Source organism: Bubalus kerabau, chromosome 20 (genome assembly GCF_029407905.1).
Source record: "Bubalus kerabau isolate K-KA32 ecotype Philippines breed swamp buffalo chromosome 20, PCC_UOA_SB_1v2, whole genome shotgun sequence".
NCBI lineage: Eukaryota > Metazoa > Chordata > Mammalia > Artiodactyla > Bovidae > Bubalus > Bubalus kerabau.
In genome coordinates, this window is record NC_073643.1 from 13,026,616 (window position 1) to 13,048,036 (window position 21,421).

At 42.1% G+C, this 21,421-nt stretch overlaps 1 protein-coding gene across 1 annotated transcript in view; it reads left to right on the forward strand.

Moving 5' to 3' along the window:
• The first annotated feature begins 434 nt into the window (after window positions 1–434).
• CTDSPL (CTD small phosphatase like) overlaps window positions 435–21,421 on the forward strand; it is a 124,934-nt gene continuing 103,947 nt past the window's right edge. Inside the window, exon 1 of the mRNA XM_055557364.1 lies at window positions 435–559. Within this exon, the coding sequence (XP_055413339.1) occupies window positions 481–559 (79 nt within the window). The 5' untranslated portion in view covers window positions 435–480. The remainder of the gene's footprint in view (window positions 560–21,421) is intronic.

A 21,421-nucleotide genomic window follows, 5' to 3' on the forward strand; every position in this document is an offset into this window, starting at 1 on the left:
TCTCCCCCCGGGGCTGGCGGGCAGCGCCGGCGGCGGCGGCGGCGGCGGAGGCCGGTCCGCCGGCCGGGACACACCCACCCGCCCGCCCTCCAGCTTTCCCTCGTTCCCTCCCTCATTCCCTCCCTCTCTCCCGCCCGCCCTCGCTCCTCGCTTGCTCCTTCCCCCTCGCCCGCTCCCGCTTCCCGCGGCGCCCGGCCTCCCGCTCCGCCTCCCCTTGCGCGGCTCTCCCGGGCGCGGCTCCGGGGTTCATGGTGACGAGGCGGCGGCCGCTCCAGCCCAGAGGCGGCGGCGGCGGCGGGAGCGGGGGCGCGAGCCCGGGCCGCCTCTCACAGAGCGCGGGGCCAGGCGGCGGGCGCGCCCAGGCGGCGGCGGCGGCGAGCGCCCCCCCGGCCCGCGGCCCCGCGCGCCCCCCGCGCCGCGCGCCCGTGCGCCTGGCTGCCGGGGGGCCGGGCCGGCGGGCGGCCGCCGCGCCGCGCACCCATGGACGGCCCGGCCATCATCACCCAGGTGACCAACCCCAAGGAGGACGAGGGCCGGGCCCCGGGCGCCGGCGAGAAAGGTAAGGAGGGGCGCGGGCCGGGCGCAGGCCGGGGGCGTGGGCACTCCCCGTGCGGCCGGAGTTGGCTGCCGGGCCCTGGCGCGGGCGGGGGGAGGGGTGCGTGGGTGCGGGGTGCGCAGCAGGGAGGCCAGCGGGCGGGAGGGGGAGTGTGCCCGCGCCGCTCGGGGCGCGGGAGGGGGCGTGCGCCTTTCTCCGGGTGGCGGCGATGTGGGGGTGACCCTGCGGGCCAGGAGTTTGTGTGTGCGCTCACGCCAACGGAGAAGTTGTGAGCCCGCGTGTATTTCTGGCAGGTTGGAAGTGTGTGTGTCGTGTGTATGCAGTGGGCAGAGGTTGGAAGGCTATGTGTGCACTTAACGGATAGGTTGTGAGTGTGTGTGTCTATCGGATTACGTGTGTGTGCACTTGTGTGTGTACACTTGCATGCTGTGGGTATGCACAGGCCAACTGAGAGATGGTAAAGGTGTGTGAGCACCGGTTTTCCTGACAGGCTGTGCGTGTGCTTGTGTACATTATGTATGTTTGTGTGTACCTGACTAGGGGGTTGTGGAGTTGTGTGTGTGTGTGTGCCTGCATGAGCCCGAGCCTGCAGAGTTTGTATGTGTTCATTCCCTACAGAGTTTGTGTATGAACATGACTGTGTGCTTACAGCACTGAACTGGCAGGTTGAGTATGTTGTGCCCATGGACTGGCAGGGTGGGGTGTGTGTGTGCAGTTACACCTAGGAAGACTGCGTGTGTGCTGTGCCTGACCATGAGCCTGTGTGTTCACCCGACAGTGAGGCTGTGTGCTTGGGTGTGTTTAGTTGGTTGTGCAAGTGGGGTGTGGGGAGCATTGCTGAGCTAGCCCCCTGCTTGACTCTGCTGTCTCAGTGGCACCTGTTGGGTGCATCTACAGGGTTTGGTGGCCCCTTTAGGGCCCAGCTCTAACGGACCCTCGGAGGAGCCCTTGGGTGCCAGGTGTGTCCCTCCCGGGAGAGCCGGCACGGTGCTGAAGCACCTGGTTTGATTCCAGCACATTTTGGCCCCATCACCCACCCCACATTGCTCTTTTCCTTTGTGTCCCTGCCCCTCTTGGAGACCTGTTGTCCCCCTCTCTCACGTGCCCTGGTTACTGTCCCTCTAGTAAGCTGGCCTGAGCTTTGGACGGTTTTGAAGGGCCAAGGAATCTGGCTTGTTTTGTTCTGGTGACTAAATCTTCCTGCTGTGTGCCTGGCAAACACCTGCACCGAGGTCAGGAGCAGCCCACTGGGATGCTCCCCCCTCCCCTCTCCAAGCCTGGCCTTTGACTTTGGCAGAGAGTCAGATTTCTTAACATGTGTTACTAACCTTGCTGTGCCAGTTGGGTGAGGTGTGCAGCTCTACTGAGGAGTGGCATGGGGGTGGGGAAAACACTCCATTACTCTCCCCAGGCAGGAAGCCCTGGGCAAGCCCACCAGAGTCACCCCTCAGATTGGCAATTTGTCAACTCATTTGCAGTTTCCATAGACCATAAACACTGTGTGTCTGCAGACTTGTTTTCTTTTGAGTAAAATTAGAAATCAGACTCCCCCCAGGCATGTTTCTGTGCCTTACAGAGGGGCTGAAGCACTGGAGGAGGCTGCTCCAGATGGATCTCCATGTATCTCTGGGGCCCAAGTGGGCAGCGCCTTGCTTGGTCTGGCCTTCCTGCTGCTGGGGCTGTTGGTTCCTGGGGCCCGGGCCTGCTGTCCCTGGGCTGGGCATGTCCCCTCAGGGACAGTTTGCTCGGAGGCATCGAGGAGATTTGATGCCTCTGCTTCTCCTCCAGTGTGGATTGAGTGCTTTGTGTGATGCTGTGCCAGAGAGAGAATCCACAGCTCTTGTGAGGAGAGGTGTGGCAGAAAGCAGGAAAATATTTGTCAGGACTTCAGCCTTCCTACTGCTCCCCACCTGATTGCAGGAGCAGGCGCCTCCCCAACTTTCTCTTTTCCTCTAGCTCCTAAACTTTTAAAAGTGGAGACAGTTATCCAAAATTCAAACCATGTACAAATATTCAAGGATAGTGCTTGTTCTATTCAAGGATGGTGCCTGTTCTATTCAACTTGTTTATATTTCTTTTCATGACAATCTTGTATTATCTTTAACTGCTTATTTTGTTTGTTTTCTAACGTCAGATTGGTTGGTTGATAACTGATTAGAGGAATTCCTTACCTGCCTTTCTGGGGTGGGGTCGGTGGTTTCTTGTAGTCAGTGCTTCTTGTTGAAGCATTAAAATCCTACTCAATTTAGTTTCTCACTTTAAAACAAAATACTTTGGGTTAACTATAGTGTGGCAATAAACTGTAGAACCTAGCTTTGGAATACTTTCCTCAGATTCATAATCCACTAAACATGTTTAGCAATGTTTCTTGCTTAAGCATGTTGATATATTTAGACAGGCACAATGGATTTTGTATCACTCGAGTTTTAGGTGAACTCTTAATCGTTTTGGTTTTAATTATGCAGCCTGAAATGTAAGATTTTGTGATAGCAAAGAAACTCTTGGTTTTAAAAGTTTACTTTTAATTTTGTTCTTAAAATAGGATTAATAATGACTGCCTTTTGGGTTTGATTTGGATTAAATGAGATGAAGTCTGTTAAAGACTCTGCCTAGTTCACCGGTGTGTCACTGTTGCATGTACCTTTCTTTAGGTGGAGGTTTGCAGGGGAAGTAGTAAGCATGGGCTGGGGCCCGGGTTGTTTGCACAAGTTGAATTACTTTTTGACACTTTGCCACGTGGTAGTGAGCACTCAGAGATGATTGTCCCTGTCGGAGGTGTGGCCTGTCACCGAAGATTTATTTTGTAATCGAGTTTGACTTGACTGATAGTATAAAGATACAGAGGCAGTTTTCGGTGTGAGTTTAGCCCAGGCTGCTTTACTATCTGGAAATTTACAAATCAATAAGAAAAAGTCTAACAATACAGTAGAAAAGTAGTCAAGAGATATGAACAAGAAAAATTGTAGAAGAGGAAATTTGAATGTCCAATAAATGTATGAAATGACGCTTTACTTCCTGTGAAATTTTTCTTCTGTGTCAGCTTGTTTAAACATTTAAATGACTGGCAGCATTCAAAGTAAACAAAAGTTTTGGGAAAGGAATACTGTTATAAACCTTTGTGGGAGAACGAAGTGAGTACAGACTTTTTAGAGAATATTTGAGTACTGAATCTCTTAGAAACATATTTGGCTGCAAGTAATAGAAAACCAGACTTAACACTGTAGCTTAACCTGGCAGAGGTTTATTCTTGCCACACCGCAAGCAGTCTGGAGGTAACTGTCGATAGCTGTAGTTCAGCAACTCATTAGCATCACAGCTGACATCACTGTGATTCCCTTAACTTTACCACATGTTGTAACGTGGCTGCCACCCCTCCAAACACCATAGCCACCTTCAGGGAAGGAAAAAGGTCCAGCTGTTTTTAACTGGAAAGCAGAAATATTGCTAGGGACCACCCAGCAAACTTTTGGTGATGTTTAATCGGCCAGAACTGGGTCACATAGTCACTCCAACCTTTGTTTTGGAAGCAGGAAAGATGATGATTGGGAATAGGTGGGAATGGGTATAGTCTCAGCCAGTCAACAATATTGGTCATACCTGAAAAGCCAGGTCTACTTCTGGGTTTCTATCCTAGAGAAAAAGCCTTATATGTGCTACAGGAAACACATACAGGATTTTCACCAATCTCTACATTGCTTGCAATATAAAAAATCGGGAACATCCTTAAGTGCCAAAGGATTAGACTGTAGTACGTCAATACCGCAAAATACTGTAAGGCACTTAGAAAGAATGAATTAAATTAGATCTAAGGATACTAACATGCACATTTCCAAGAGATTTTAAAGCAGTGTGGGGGTAAAGTAATTGAATAATATAAACAGTGTGATCCTGTCTGTATTTTAAAAAATATCAGACACACAGACATAAAACTGTACATATGTCTAGAGACACACAAAAAATAATCTGAAAAAATACTTCAAACAAACAACAGTGATTTTCCCTGGGGAAAAGACTGAGATGGAAAGTGAGGGAACTTTGCCTTTTTGTTTAAATATTAATGAAAATGTCCTTGTGTTTTACAGATGAATTTTTTTAACGAAAGGAAATTTCCCATAGCTATTTGGAGGAAAATAAGTAATTTAAGGGAGTTGAATAATAATAAAACAAAAGCCCCTCAATTAATATGCAACATTATCAAGCGCGTATCAGTTCTTGCTGAACAGTTAATTATTCTGTAATCTAATACATGTCCCTTGATGAGATTTCTGTAGGCAGGTTTGTTTTGGCAGATTTTTGGCCCAGGATACTAGATATATTTCCTCCACATGTTTGCGACACTTAAGCTTAACTCAGAAACCTTTAACCTTTGGGCTGCTAACAAAATTACAGCAAGGAGAAGATTCTTGGAAGCAATAGTTATTTCAGATGGTGGAACAAATTTGAAGTAGATTCAATTTGATTAACTTTTTAATATTAAACTTTTTATTCAGAAATGACTCTTAAGTTTACATGCAGCTATAAGCAGTCACACTGACCCCACTACCTAGTTCCCACTAATGTTAGCATCTTGCCAAACCTTTGTACAAAATCATTGGCATGGTCAGGACACAGAAAAATTCCATCAGCTCAAAGATCCCTCATGGTGCCGTTTTATAACTACACCTAGTTCTCTTCCATTCCCACTCCTTCTCAGCCTGTTGGAAACCACTCGTCTGTTCTTCATTTCTGAAATTTTGTCATTTTAAGATGTGTATACATGGAATCAAACAGTGTGATCTTTTGGAGTTTTTTCATTCAGCTTAATTCTCTGGATTTTCAGCCAGGTTGTTGCTTATATCAGCATTTTCTTCTTTTTTATTGCAGAATAGTATTCCATGACATGAATATACCACAGTTTAACCAGTCACTCTTTGAAGAACATCTGATCATTTCTGAATTTGGGCTATTACACATAAAACTGCTATAAACGTTAGTGGACAGGTTTTTGAGTAAAGAGAAGTCATTTCTCCAGGAAAAGTACCCAGGCATGCAATTGCTGGATCATATGGTAGTTGCATATTTGCTTTTTAAAGAAACTGCCAAACTGTTTTCCAAATTAAATGTACCAGTTTATAATCTCACCAGCAATTCATGAAAAATCTAATTTCTCCACATCCTCACCAGCATTCGATATCACCTTTTTGTATTAATCATTCTGATATGTGTGTAGTGGTATCTCATTGTGGTTTTAATTTGGATTTCTCTGATGGCTAATGATGTTGAACTTCTCTCCATGTGCTTTTTCCTTCTGTATATCTTCTTTGATGAGATATTCCTTCTTGTCTTTTGTTCATGTTCTAATTGGATATTTCTTTCACTGTTGGGTTTTGAGAATTCTTTTCATATTCTCAATGTTAGTCCTTCATCAGGTATGTGGTTTGCAAATATTTCCTCCTTATCTGTAGCTTATCTATTCATCCTCCTTACACAGTTTTTTGCAGAACAAAAGTTTTTAATATATCAATTTTTCCTTCAATTGATTGTGCTTTTGAGGTCAAGTCTAAGAACCCTTTATCTCACACTAGACCTGAGTGTTTTGTCATATGCTCTTCCCAAAAGTTTTGTAGTTTTATGTTTTACATTTAATACCATTATCTGTTGTGATTTCGTTTTTGTAAGGTGAAAGTGAAAGTGTTAGTTGCTCAATTGTGTCTGACTCTTTTGACCACATAGACCATAGCTTACCAGGCTCCTCTGTTCGTGGAATTCTCCAGGCAGGAATACTTGGAGATCCCCCTTCTCCGGGGGATCTTCCCAACACAGGGATTGAACCTGAGTCTCCTGCATTGCAAGCAGATTCTTTATCATCTGAGCCATCAGGGAACCACAACTAGATTAAGTTTTTTGTCTCAGACTGTCTAATCACTTTAGCTACATTTGTTGAAAAGGCTTTCCTTCCTCTTTTGAGTTTCTTTTGCATTTCAAATCAGTGTATCAGTCAAAAACCAGTGCATCGTATTTGTGTAGGTCTCTGAGTTTTCTATTTTATTCCACTGATTTATGTGTCTGTCCCCTCTGCCTATACCACTGTCTTGGTTATTGTAGCTGTATATTAAGTCTTGAGATAGAATAGCCTGATTCCTCCAAATTTTGTCTTTTGTTTTAGCAGTTCTAGTTCCTTTCTCTATATATTCTATATATACATATATATTACAATAATCTTGTCTCTATCTACAGAAAGCTTGCTGAGATTTGATAGGAATCAAATTAAGCCTGTGTGTCAGTTTGGGGAGAATTAACATCTTCACTATATTGAATCTTCCAGTTCATGACCGTGGTCTTTCCATTTCTTGAGATATGGTATTCTTTGATTCTTTCATCAGGGTTGTATAGGTTTTCAGCATACAAGTCCTATTAATGTTTTTATTAGATACATATCTAAGTGGTTGCTGCTGCTGCTGCTAAGTCGCTTCAGTCGTGTTCGACTCTGTGTGACCACATAGACGGCAGCCCACCAGGCTCCCCCGTCCCTTGGATTCTCCAGGCAAGAACACTGGAGTGGGTTGCCATTTCCTTCTCCAATGCATAAAAGTGAAAGTGAAGTCACTCAACCGTGTCCGACTCCTAGCAACCCCATGGACTGCAGCCCACCAGGGTCCTCCGTCCATGGGATTTTCCAGGCAAGAGTACTGGAGTGGGCTGCCATTGCCTTCTCCAATCTAAGTGGTTACGTGTTTCTTTTTTTTTTTTTTTGAGTGATTTTAGTTATGTTTTTAATTTTGGTATTCACACGTTCAGTACTAGTATATAGGAATGCAGTTAATTTTTGTCTGTCTTTGTTATGTCCTCTGTACTGAACTCACTTATTAGTTATAAGAGACTTTGTATGTTTCTTGAGGCTTTTAACATAGAAGGCTTTTAAGATGTCATCACATAAGAACATTTCTATTTCTTCCTTTCTGATTTGTATGCCTTTTATTTCTTTTTCTTTATTATGTCGATGAAAACTTAGAGAAGTATGCTGAATAAGAGTTGTGAGAATGGACATCATTACCTTGTTCCCATTTCAGTCTTTTACTGTTAAGTATATTGTTGGCTGTGTGTGTGTGTGTGTGTGTGTGTGTGTGTGTGTATGTCTTTATTAAAAGGTTGAGGAAGTTCTCCTGTATTCCAGTTTTTCTGAGAGTCTTTATCAGAGATGGATGTTGAATTTTGTCATATGTTTTTCCTGTATCAATTGATATGATCATGTGAGTTTTCATCTTCGGTCTATTAATCTGGTAGATTATACTGATGGATTTTAAAGTATTAAACCATCCTGTATGCCTAGAATAAGCCTCATGATTTTGTATGTAATTCTTTTTATGTATTAATGAATTCTCATTGCCACCATTTTGTTAAGGATTTTTGCATCTGTATTCATGAGTGATATTGGTCTATGCTTTTCATTTTGGGTATGGTCTTTATCTAATTTGGTGCCAACTTTGTAAAGTAAATTGGAAAGTATTCTCTTCTCTTTTCTGGAAGAGATTGTGTAACACTGGTATTCTCATTCCCAGTGAAATCGTCTGGACCTGGAGATTTCTTTGGGTGGAATTTTTAAATGACAAAATCAGTTTCTCTAATAGCTATAGAGCTATTCAGATCGTCTCTTTTATATGGGATAAGTTGTGTCATTTTTGTTTTTTGAGATTTGATGCATTTCATCGAAGTTGTCATATTTGTGTGTAGAGTTGTTCATAGTATTATTCCCTCATTATCTATTCGATGCTTGCAGGGTCTGAAGAGACAGCTCCTGTTTCTAACATCCCCACTTTCATTTGTAATATTGGTAATTTGTGTCTTCCATCTTATTTTTTGATGAGACTTGATAGAGGTTTCTCAATTTTCTTGATCTTTAAAAAAAAAAAAAGACCCATTTTGTATTTCACTGATTTTTCTCTACCACTTTTGATGTTTTCAACTCAACTGATACCTTTTCTGTTCTTTATTATTTTCCTTCCTTAGGCTTAATTTGGGTTTATTTTGCTCTTTTTCTAGGTTCTTGGAAGGGAACTTAGATTATTGATTTGAGACGTTTCCTTTTTCTAACATATGCATACTGTGCCACACGTTTTTCTCTTAGTATTATTTTTGCAATATCTCACAAATTCTGATGTTATATTTTCATCTTCATTCAGTTCAATGTATTCTTTTATAGAAAACTTCTTTTTTAATTTAGCTATTTTATTTAATTTTGTCTGTGCTGGGTCTTGGTTTCTGCAAGTGGGGGCTACTCTCCAGTTGTGGTGCGCAGGCTTCCGATTGCGGCATGCAGGCTTTGCGGCATGTGGGCTTCAGTAGCCGCGGCTCCCCAGCTCTAGCGCACAGGCTCACTAGTTGTGATGCATAGGCTTGGTTGTCCCACAGCATGTGGAATCTTCGTGGACCAGGGACTGAACTCATGTCCTCCACACCGGCAGGCTGATTCTTAACCACTCGACCACCAGGGAAGTCCCTGATGTTTTTTGTTGTTGTTGTTTTTTAATATGGGCTTTATTTTTTAGGATGGTTTTAGGTCCACAGCAAAACTGAGCAGAAAGTGTTCCCGTGTAACACTGACCCCACACGGTTTCAGCTCATCTGGGTAAATGCTGAGGAGCACCGTTGCTCTACTGTATGGTGAGAAGGCTTTTTGTTTCATGAGAAACTGTCAAACTGTCTTCCAAAGTATCTGTATCATCTTTAGTTTTCAGAAGTTTAGTTATGATATGTCTCAGCGTGGATTTCTTCAGGTTTATCCTATTGGGGATTCACTTAGCTTCTTGAATTTGTAAGGTTGTCTCTTACAAAATTTGGGATGTTTTCAGCCTTTATTTTCTGAAGTACTTTTTTAGCCCTGCTCTTTTCTCCTCTTCTCCTGGGACTCTGATGACACAAATATGAGGTCCTTTGTTACAGGCCCACAGGTTTATCAATACCAACTACTCTTTAAAAAAAAAAAAAAACTTTTCTGTCTGTTGATTCAGATTGGGTAATTTTGTCCTATCTCCGAGTTCAGTGATTTGCTCCTAGTCCCCTCCATTCTGCTATTGAGCCTATCCACAAGTTTTTTATTTCAACTTTTGTTTCACTTAAAATTTGCCATTCAGTTTTTTCTTTATGTCTTGTTTTCCTTTGCTAAGACTTGCGGTGTCTTTGCTGAGGCTTTCTATTTCCATTTGTTTTCAATATCTTCCTAATTGCTTTTACCATAGCTGCTTGAAAATTTTTGTTAGGTAATTGTAATAGCTTTCTTGGTGTTGGCCTCGACTGTCTTTTTTTCATTGAGTTTGAGATCTTCTGGCTCTTGGTGTAACAAGTGAATTGCAGTTGAAATCTGGACTTTTTCTTATGTTATGAGAGTCTGGGTCTTATTTAAAGCTTCAGTTTTAGTTGGTTTTCTCTGACACTGCTCCAGCAGAGAAGGGGAAACACTGCCCTGTTATTGCCAGGCAGAGGTAGAAGTCCAGGATCTCCACTTGACCTCTCCTGACAAACTGATGGGCAGGAAGGGAGTTTCAGCTCCCACATGATCTCTGCAGTGGGAGTGGGTGAGGCTAAAAACCCTGAATCTTCTTGTGCCTCCTCTGACACCTGGGTAGGAATGGAAGTCCAGGCTAGCCACATGGTCTTCACTGGCACCACTGGGAGAGGGAGGGACCTATTACCAGCAGTTAGGAATGAAGGTCTCTTCTCCCCACATGGCTTTCTCAGCCACTGCCCCAGCAGGGTGGTGGGGTGCCTCCTTACACCCTGGTGGGGGTGGAAATCTACATACCCTTTGGATTTTGCTGACCTCGGTGGGGTTGGGGCCACAGTGTGTGCATGTGTGGTGTTCTCTGCATTAGAGCAGTTTTATTATCTGAAAGTTTCCTGTCTTGCTATACTGTCCCTTTTCTGGTCCTTTGGTTACAAAGAATAGGCTTCTGAAAGGACTTTTTTTTTTGTCAGCGGCTGTTGATTTTTGCCCATATCTAGCTCCTTTGGCTCTGAGTTTGGGTTATATGAGGCAAAAGAAAACCCAGGGGTCATCAGCCTTGGTTTAAGTTCTCAGCTCCCTCCCTGCTCTGCCTTCTTCCCTCCACCTTTCAGTCAGCTTGTGTTTGCTCCATAAACTGGGCTTTTAGTTGTACTAGTGGACAGATTAGGAAGAATTATACTCCATCTTCTTGGAAGTAGAAGTCCCCTGATTAATTTTTAGACCTATCCAAATTGTTTTAAGGAAGACTGGAATTGCAGAGTTGTCCCTTTAAAGGTTTATTTCAGCAAAGTGCTAGTGACTGATGTAAAAGTCAAATTGGGTTAGTGCTTTGAGAATCTTGATTGTCCCTGAAAAAGAGAAATGATAATGAATTCAGTGTGAAATCAAGTCTAGATCAGTGGGGCTTCAGTGACAACTGTTGTTGAGCCAGCCTTCAATGCATCTTAAGCTTTCGTCTTAACACCAGAATTTAGATCAGCATTCTCGAATATCCTGAGTTAGATGTATTTTTGATCTAATATTCTGTTTGATTGGCAAGCAGGTTTAAACCTGTATCTTATCTTTCATTTTGTTTCTCAATTGAGAAAGCATCCATTTAAGTAGATAGAAGTGTCTTCCTGGGGTAAACACAAAGGAGCTTATCGCTGGTTTTACCGCTGCTGGTTACTACTAGACAGAGCTCTCTGGCCAGTGACTGGAAAACTCTTCTTCTGTCTGTGCTGCCCTGGAGGAAGGTCTGGGGGCTTCCAAAATTTGCCCCAGACTGCACTTGACTGGAGTGGCCCACGTCACAGGGGAAGTCCATATGCAAACGTAGGACTACACAGCCTCAAGTTTAACTCTGGAGCATTTGTTTATTTTCAGTCCAGTTTTATTGAGATGCAGTTGACATGTGATACTATTGAAGTTTAAGGTATACAGCATAATGACGTGACATACATACATATACACACATATAGTGAAATGATTACTACAGTAAGTTTGAACATCCATGACCTCATAGTTACCAGTTTTTTTCCTTATGATTATAATTTTTAGGATTCACTTTCTTCAGTTCAGTTTCAGCTCAGTCGCTCAGTCATGTCTGACTCTTTGCGACCCCATGAATCACAGCACGCCAGGCCTCCCTGTCCATCACCAACTCCCGGACTTCACCCAGACTCATGCGCATTGAGTCAGTGATGCCATCCAGCCATCTCATCCTCTGTTGTCCCCTTCTCCTCCTGCCCCCAATCCCTCCCAGCATCAGAGTCTTTTCCAATGAGTCAACTCTTCGCATGAGGTGGCCAAAGTACTGGAGTTTCAGCTTTAGCATCATTCCTTCCAAAGAAATCCCAGGGCTGATCTCCTTCAGAATGGACTGGTTGGATCTCCTTGTAGTCCAAGGGGCTCTCAAGAGTCTTCTCCAACACCACGATTCAAAAGCATCAATTCTTTGGTGCTCAGCCTTCTTCACAGTCCAACTCTCACATCCATACATGACCACAGGAAAAGCCATAGCCTTGACTAGACGGACCTTTATTGGCAAAGTAATGTCTCTGCTTTTGAATATGCTATCTAGGTTGGTCATAACTTTCCTTCCAAGGAGTAAGCGTCTTTTAATTTCATGGCTGCAGTCAACCATCTGCAGTGATTTTGGAGCCCCCCAAAATAAAGTCTGACACTGTTTCCCTATCTATTTGCTATGAAGTGATGGGACCGGATGCCATGATCTTCATTTTCTGAATGTTGAGCTTTAAGCCAACTTTTTCACTCTCCACTTTCACTTTCATCAAGAGGCTTTTGAGTTCCTCTTCACTTTCTGCCATAAGGGTGGTGTCATCTGCATATCTGAGGTTATTGATATTTCTCCCGACAATCTTGATTCCAGCTTGTGTTTCTTCCAGTCCAGCATTTCTCATGATGTACTCTGCATATAAGTTAAATAAGCAGGGTGACAATATACAGCCTTGATGTACTCCTTTTCCTATTTGGAACCAGTCTGTTGTTCCATGTCCAGTTCTAACTGTTGCTTCCTGACCTGCATACAAATTTCTCAAGAGGCAGATCAGGTGGTCTGGTATTCCCATCTCTTGAAGAATTTTCCACAGTTTATTGTGATCCACACAGTCAAAGGCTTTGGCATAGTCAATAAAGCAGAAATAGATGTTTTTCTGGAACTCTCTTGCTTTTTCCATGATCCAGCAGATGTTGGCAATTTGATCTCTGGTTCCTCTGCCTTTTCTAAAACCAGCTTGAACATCAGGAAGTTCATAGTTCACGTATTGCTGAAGCCTGGCTTGGAGAATTTGGAGCATTACTTTACTAGCATGTGAGATGAGTGCAATTGTGCGGTAGTTTGAGCATTCTTTGGCATTGCCTTTCTTTGGGATTGGAATGAAAACGGACCTTTTCCAGTCCTGTGGCCACTGCTGAGTTTTCCAAATTTGCTGGCATATTGAGTGCAGCACTTTCACAGCATCATCTTTCAGGATTTGGAATAGCTCAACTGGAATTCCATCACCTCCACTGGCTTTGTTTGTAGTGATGCTTCCTAAGGCCCACTTGACTTCACATTCCAGGATGTCTGGCTGTAGGTGAGTGATCACACCATCGAGATTATCTGGGTCGTGAAGATCTTTTTTGTATAGTTCTTCTGTGTATTCTTGCCATCTCTTCTTAATATCTTCTGCTTCTGTTAGGTCCATACCATTTCTGTCCTTTATCGAGCCCATTTTTGCATGAAATGTTCCCTTGGTATCTCTAATTTTCTTGAAGAGATCTCTAGTCTTTCCCATTCTGTTGTTTTCCTCTATTTCTTTGCATTGATCACTTTCTTAGCGACTTATGAATATACCACCCAGCATTGTGAACTCTAGTGATCATGTTGCTCATTACTTAATTACATAATGTTGCTTGTTATCTTATAATTGGAGCTTTGTACCTTATGACCACCTTCACCCAATTCCTTTGCCCCTCACCCTCTGCCAACCTCAAATCTGATCTCTTTTTCTATGACTTTGGTTTTGTTTCAGAATCCACATATAAATGAGATCATAAAGTTTTTGTCTGTCTCTGACTTACTTCATTTACCATATCTTGCCCCCAAGGTCCATCCATGTTGTTACAACTTCTTTTTATGATAGAATAATATTCCTTTATATAATATGTATGTGAATATATATATATGTGTGTGTGTGTATATATATATAAAAAGAGTCTTCTTTATCCATTCATCTGACAGTGGACACTTAGGTTATTTCCATGTCTTGACTATTATAAATAATGTTGTAATGAGTGTGGGAGTACAGATACCTCTTTGGGATAGTGATTTTGCTTTCTTTGGATATATACCCAGAAATGAAGCCAGTGGCTTTTTCTCTTTCAGTGAAATTCAGTGACTTTTTCTCTTTCGGCAGTGGAGGAAGGGGAATACATGATAGGGCCAATGGGTTCACTAAGTCCTTTCAGCCAGGAATTGGCAGAAGTCAAGAAACACTCTGGCCACAAACAGTTCTAGATTTACATATACGTATATAATATGTTTTTCACTTGCTTTGGCAGTAATATACGATGCTAAGGTCAAGGGAAATGTCAGGATTGTGTTGGGAAATGTTGAGGTATAATATTTACCTTGGAACTTATTTTCCAGATTTTAAATCATGATTTATCAGACATTTGAAGTTCAATATTTTTAATGACCCAGCTTTCTTTTTAAAAATCTACTTTCATTAAATAGTGTCTTTCCCTTTACTCTTTTAATGTTTATTTTACTATATTTAAAATGAGAATGTATAGTCAGTGCTTTATTTAAAATTAAATTAGGCAAATATTTGCATTTATGACTTTGAAATAGCACATAATGGAGCAAAGGCTTAGGAACCGCCTGTAGCACTGGGTTAGGATGTGGACATTTTTGTATTTGGGGTCAGCACGGAAAACACTGGTGGCACAGTTCTCTGAAACCAGGGCCTGATAAACAGTGGTCTGTATGGACGCTAAGGATTATGTAATCACCTAAGTAATCACTCATTTTGATTCTGAGTTAAAAACTGCTTTGAGTTAAAAACTGAAAGATTTCTTTGTAATTATAACTTGTATTAAGGCTACTTGCCAAAAATGTTTTAAAATCCTGGTACTCAAAGCACTTTAAAAGTGAAGAGAAGTGGCTTAGTGTGTGATGGCTGATGCTATTCTTACCTTTCATAATTAGTGTTTAACCTAAGCTTTCAGTGTTTCAGGGTATCTGGAAGAACAAGCCACACTCCTTTGTCAACACAGCTTGAATAAATGCAGCCTTTCGGTGTCAGAGTGAAGTCAGTGTTCCAGTAAACACGCGTCCTGTGGGCAGCGTTTGTGTGAAGTCTCCCTCTGCGTCCTGTCCGGGACCCAGCTCCGTGCTCAGCATCCCATAAATCTGTTCTGAGTGTTTGACTCAGTCATGTCCAGATCAGAAACCAATGACTTTAATTCCATAGACCTCCATCAGAGCCATATTTTCTTACCCCTTTTTTGAGGCAGCAGTTCAACAGATTTAATTTTTGCTTTGGTTAGAACAAACGCATTTCGTGTTAGTCATCCACCAGGCATATACAGTTGGAGGAGCTGTTAACTCTGTCAAGGGTGTGAGCACTTACTGGTGAGCATGAATTTTTCTATCCCACAGGATACTCTGTTTCGCTGCACAGGCTTGACTTCTTGATTTTTTTTTAAGTTTTTTAATAACTTTTTAAAGTTTTTTAATAAGGTAAACTTACATATAATAAAAATCATTCTTTTTGATGTAACCCCAAATTAGAAAGCTTCCTAGGGGGCTCAGTGATAAAGAATCCACAGGCAGTACAGGAGATGCAGGTTCAGTCCTTGGGTCAGGAAGATCCCCTGGAAAAGGGAATGGCTACCCACTCCAGTATCCTTACATGGGAAGTCGCATAGACAGAGGAGCCTGGTGGGCTTACAGTCCATGAGGTTGCAAAAGAGCTTGACTCGAAGAGCGACTTAGCAATAACGACAAAGGTTAGAAAGTTCTGTGAGCTTTGCCAAACTCATACAGCTATGTAACCACCTCCGTAATCAAGATCGAGAACATTTCCGTGATTCACAAAGTAACCCCTGTGCCCCTTCGCCGTTACCTGCCTTCCACACTCAGCCCAGAACAGCTCTCTCTTCTCTCCGCTTCCTTCCATTTTCTGAAACTTCATCTAAACAGAATCATGCCGTCTGGAGCCTTGGGTGTTTGGTTTCTTTCACTTAGCAAAATGCTTTTGAAGCGCCTCCAGGTGGTTTCCTGTATCAGTTCTTTGTTGGTATTTCTTGCTGAATAGTATTTGATTGTATGCATGTGCCAGTTTGAAAGTATATATTTCACTTTATTGTTAAAAAAACTACCAAACAGTTCTCCAGAGCAGCGGTGCTGTTTTGCATCTCCGCCGGTCCTGTATGACCCTTCTAGTGGCTCTGCATCCTTCTCAGCGCCTACTTAGCATTGTCAGTGTTTAAATTCTAGCCATTCTGACAGACAACTAGTGGCGTTTTGTTGGGGTTTTAATTTCTATTCTCTTAACAACTGATAATGCTGATATTCTTTTTATGTGCCATTCACCTTTTGGCGAGGTGTCTGTTTGTACTGTTACCAATTTAAAAAAACAGTAGATTATTTGATTTCTTATTATTGAGTTTGAAAGCTTTTTTTATATATATTCTGGATACAAGTACTTCGCTGAGTACGTGTTTTGCAAATTTTTTATCCTAGTCTGTGACGTGTCTTTTCATCCTCTAAGCAATGTCTTTGACTTTCCAATTTTTTTGTGGTTAAACACACTTTACATTAAATTTACTGTCTTACAATTTACTTAATAATTGTATATTCAAAATTGTATACAATTCAGTGATAATGACTACATCCGTGTTGTGAATGTATCACCACCATCCGTCTCCAGAACTCTTTTCACCTTGAAACTCGGAAGTGCTGTACCTGTTAAATAATAACTGCCCCATTGTCCCTCTCCCCAGCCACTGGCAGCCATCTTTCTGCTTTCTGTCTCTTGTTTTGACTGCCCTACTCATGTAAGTGGAATCAGGCAGTATTTGTCTTTACATGACTGACTTATTTCACTTAGTATAAAGTCCTCAAGGTGGATCCATTTGTAGCATGCCAGAATCCATTTGTAGCATTCCTTTTTAAGGTTATATTGAGAGAGAAAGAGGGAGAGAAAAATACATATGTATTAGATATTTTTTTACAGACGTGGTATGTAAAAGATACCACATTTTGTGTATTTATTCATATGTCAGTGGACACTTGGACTGCGTCCATGTAGTAGCCATTGTGAGTACTGCCGCTGTGGACGTGCATATGCAATTACTCGTCTCAGTCCCTGCTGTCAGTACTTAGGGATGTATATTCAGGAGTGGAATTGTGGCATCGCATGGTAATTGTATATTTAAATTTTTGAGCAACCACCATACCTGCTGTCCCACAACAGCTGTACCATTTTGTGTTCAAGCCCAGTACAACAGGGATGCCAGTCTCTCCACATCCTCACCAGGACTGTTACTTTCTTTACTGATAGTTGCTGTCCTGATGGGCTCGAGGTGTTGATGATGTCATTTGAAGAGCAGAAATTGAAGTTTGTTTGCATGTGAATGTTCAGTTGTTTCCACATCAGCTATTGAAGAAACCATCCTTTTTCTATTGTATTGCCTTTGAATCTTTATCAAAAAATCAGATGACTGTATGTGTGTAGGTCTATTTCTGGACTCTGTTCTCTCCTTAAATTTTGATCAGCCTCCTTAATGTGAAGCAGTGTTAAGCTTAATATAGTACCAGCCCTCCCTCAGAAGTAAATTTTTGGTCATGATTTAAGCAGAAGAGGAGACCAAGACATTTTACAATCTGGCCGGGCAGATTTACTCTGCATTTTGCAGTGAAGGGTGTTCTGAAAGACAAAACCTATGACTTTCTCCACGCTTTTTTAGGAACTTACCCAAACAGACTTTGTACATTATATCTTTTTCCAGGTTTAAAATTGGAGCTGAGAATTTCTTCTATCTTGAGTATCCTTCTGCAGAAAGCTAATACAAAAGTACAAGATAAGATAAACAAGCATTTGAGTTTAAAATATAATCTCTCATAGTTATACAATAGTGTAAAAATAGTGACTATCTTGATGGAATCCAAGAAACAGAAGCATAGAATGTCACCAGAACAGAAACAAATGTGCCAAGCCTCAGCTCTGCCAAGAGTAGCTAGGCTCCAGAGAACATGGGGGACACCTTTCAGGCTGTGCACAGGTAGCTGACCACCCCCCAACACACAAAATAAGGAAGTGTTTCTATTACCTAAACAAAAGAGAAGAGCCTGGCAGTCACTGGGTAGCTTGAGTTCTTTTGCCACCAGGTAAATAAACCAGGTGAAACCTACCTGAGAGCAAAATCTTCATCCAGGTGGTATGACCCAGTTTGTATAGAGACCACCATCTGTTTGCCACTCATGTTAAGACATCGCTTAAAAAATGATGTTGAGATGATCAGCATCTCAGAGGTGGAAGACCAGTTCAGTTCAGTTCAATTCAGCCGTTCAGTTGTGTCCAACTCTTTGCGACCCCGTGGACTGCAGCATGGCAGGCTTCCCTGTCCATCACCAACTCCCAGAGCTTGCTGAAACTCACGTCCATTGAGTCGGTGATGCCATCCAACTATCTTATCCTCTGTCGTCCCCTTCTCCTCCTGCCTTCAGTCTTTTGAAGCATTAGGGTCTTTTCCAACAAGTCAGTTCTTCGCAGCAGGTGGCCAGAGTATTGGAGCTTCAGCATCAGTCCTTCCAATGGATATTCAGGACTGATTTCCTTTAGGATTGACTAGTTGGATCTCCTTGCAGTCCAAGGGACTCTCAAGAGTCTTCTCTAACACCACAGTTCAAAAGCACCAATTCTTCGGCGCTCAGCGTTCTTTATGGTCCAACTCTCACATCCATACATGACAACTGGAAAAACCATAGCTTTGACTAGATGGACTTTTGTCAGCAAAGTAAGTCTCTGCTTTTTAATATGCTATCTAGGTTGGTCATAACTTTCCTTCCAAGGAGGAAGCGTCTTTTAATTTCATGGCTGCAGTAACCATCTGCAGTGATTTTGGAGCCCACGAAAATTAAGTCTGTCCCTGTTTCCATTGTTTTCCCCTCTATTTTCCATGAAGTGATGGGACTGGATGCCATGATCTTAGTTTTTTGAATGTTGACTTTTAAGCCAGCTTTTTCACTCTCCTCTTTCACTTTCATCAAGAGGCTCTTTAGTTCTAATTTGCTTTCTGCCATAAGGGTGGTATCATCTGCATATCTGAGGTTATTGATATTTCTCCTGGCAATCTTGATTCCACCTTGTGATTCCTCCAGCCCAGCGTTTCTCATGATGTACTGTGCATATAAGTTAAATAAGCAGGGTGACAATATACAGCCTTGACATACTCCTTTTGCAGTTTGGAACCAGTTTGTTGTTCCATGTCTGGTTCTAACTGTTGCTTCTTGACCTGCATACAGATTTCTCAGGAGGCAGGTAAGGTGGTCTGGCATTCCTGTGTCTTGAAGAATTTTCCAGTTTGTTGTGATCCACACAGTCAAAGGCTTTGGCATAGTCAGTAAAGCAGAAATAGATGTTTTTCTGGAACTCTTTTGCTTTTTTGATGATCCAACAGATGGCAATTTGATCTCTGGTTCCTCTGCCTTTTCTAAATCCAGCTTGAATGTCGGGAAGTTCACGGTTCGTGTACTGTTGAAGCCTGGCTTGGAGAATTTTGAGCATTATTTTGCTAGCATGTGAGATGAGTGCAGTTGTGTGGTAGTTTGAAGACCAGGTCAGTGGCTAAACTTCTTTTCTGTCTTCCTGTCTTCTCTCTGGGCCCTTTTTCAGTTCTTTATCCACAAGCCTGCTGGATGTAAATTACCAAAGGACAGCTCTGATCATGCTCAAAGGTGTTTCTCGCTGGCCTTAAGATAAAAACATGGCGTTTCATAGCCTGTAGTCCTTCACAGACTGGGCCACCTTTATAGACTCCTGTCCAGGGATCCCCTTCCACGTGGTGATGATCTGAACCCAAATGTGCTGTGCATTTTACTCCATTGTGCACGTGCTGGTTTCTCTTATCAGATGCCTTTTCCTTTATATGCCTGATGGATTCTTCTTATCCTCCCAGATCCATCTCAAATGTCACCTTCTCCTGTCACCTTCCTGCACTGTCTGAGCAGGGTGCAAGAAGCACAGGATAATATTCAAGAACACGGGCTTGGGTTTGAATTCCAGCTCTATCACTTTTGAGTTGTGTGAACAAGTTGTTAACCTCTCCACTCCTTCATTTCATAGTGGTACATACCTAATGGGTGTATGAGGATTATATATTAACAATATGTATGTGTGTGTATATAGTACATATCAAAATGCATAAGTATTTAATAAACATGTCATTGTTATTATTATCTCCAGTTTGTTTAGTCAGCAAACATTTATTTAACACCCATTGTATGCTATTCACCTGTACCAGGGACTTGGGATGCACAGATAAGTGAGCCCTGGCTGTGCTTTAAGAGGAGGATATTCAGAGTGCCATGCAAGCTGCCACTTATTTTATGATGACTGTCAAGTACTGTACATGTGGATCTCAGTTCATCCTCCAACAGCCTTAAGATACAGGTATTGTAATCCCCAATGAGGCTCAGAGAAGTTAATAAGTAGCTTGCCTGTATGATCTAGAACATGTAGATATGTCCCTGCCAAACAGTGGCGCCAAGCCTTAAACCACTGACTGACTCCATTCAAAGGAAATTTAGGAAATATTTGGAGAATATCATAAGCCCTTTGAGATTTACATCTTGAAAGACAGCAACCATATTTTTCTGAAAGATGCTTCTTTCTGCTTCTGCCAGAGGCGGCATATTTAACAGGATAAATTCTAGAGCTCACCCAAGTTGACAGGCCACATTTTCTTACAATTCATTTTCTGTTATTTATATAATAAATTCTGTTTCCTTGAGTCTCGCTATTAACTCTTAAATCTCATCAACACTCTTCATATTCAGTTGTGAACTGTGAGTAGTAGAAATGAGAGGAGTTAAAGTTTATAGTCGAGGTTAAGAGTCCCGTCTATGGGGTTCTTGGGGTAAGAATAGCTTCTATCTCTTAAAATTCTGGCAGAAGTGATAGGCTTCACTATTAATACTTATACACCATGTCTAAGTGTGTAATTAAAAGTGGAATGTTGAGATATTTTAGAAGGATGGGATGCTAAGAAGGCTCTTAAAGATTCTTGAATCTCATTGTATTGGTCAGACTTCTAAATGGCAAAACACAGAATCCACCTAAACTATTCTAGGCAGAAAGGAATTAGTCAAAAGAGTTTAGTGGCTTGTAGACCCTCTGATAAGGCCAAAGAACTAGATTTGGCTGTTTCACAGCCAGAAAAGACATTGAACTATATCTTAGAACTACCTTGCCCTCACTTGTTGCTGGTTCAGCTCAGAAGCATCACCACAAGCGTGCTTGTTCTCCCTTAAACTTGGTGATCATTTTCTAAGAATTAATAGAAGTAAAAGGAAGCCAGTGCCTGTAGGGCCACTTGATTTTCTTGAGGTATATGCTCGTTTGAGGAGCTGGGCTGAGATCTAGTTAGAAAAGATCTTATAAAAACAAAATCCTAGATAAATAAATTGAGTCATGTTCAGACAATGAAATAATATACAGCAATTAAAGGGGATGTGCCGAGCCACATCTTTTCACAAGGCTCAGATTTTAAAATGTGATGTTGAACAAAAACACATAGAGGGTGATAGCGAACCAGGAAAATTTGAGAGCTTGCAAAAATAGCCTCTATAGGGTGTGCATGTATGTAAAACTACAAAAACATCCCCAGTGGTT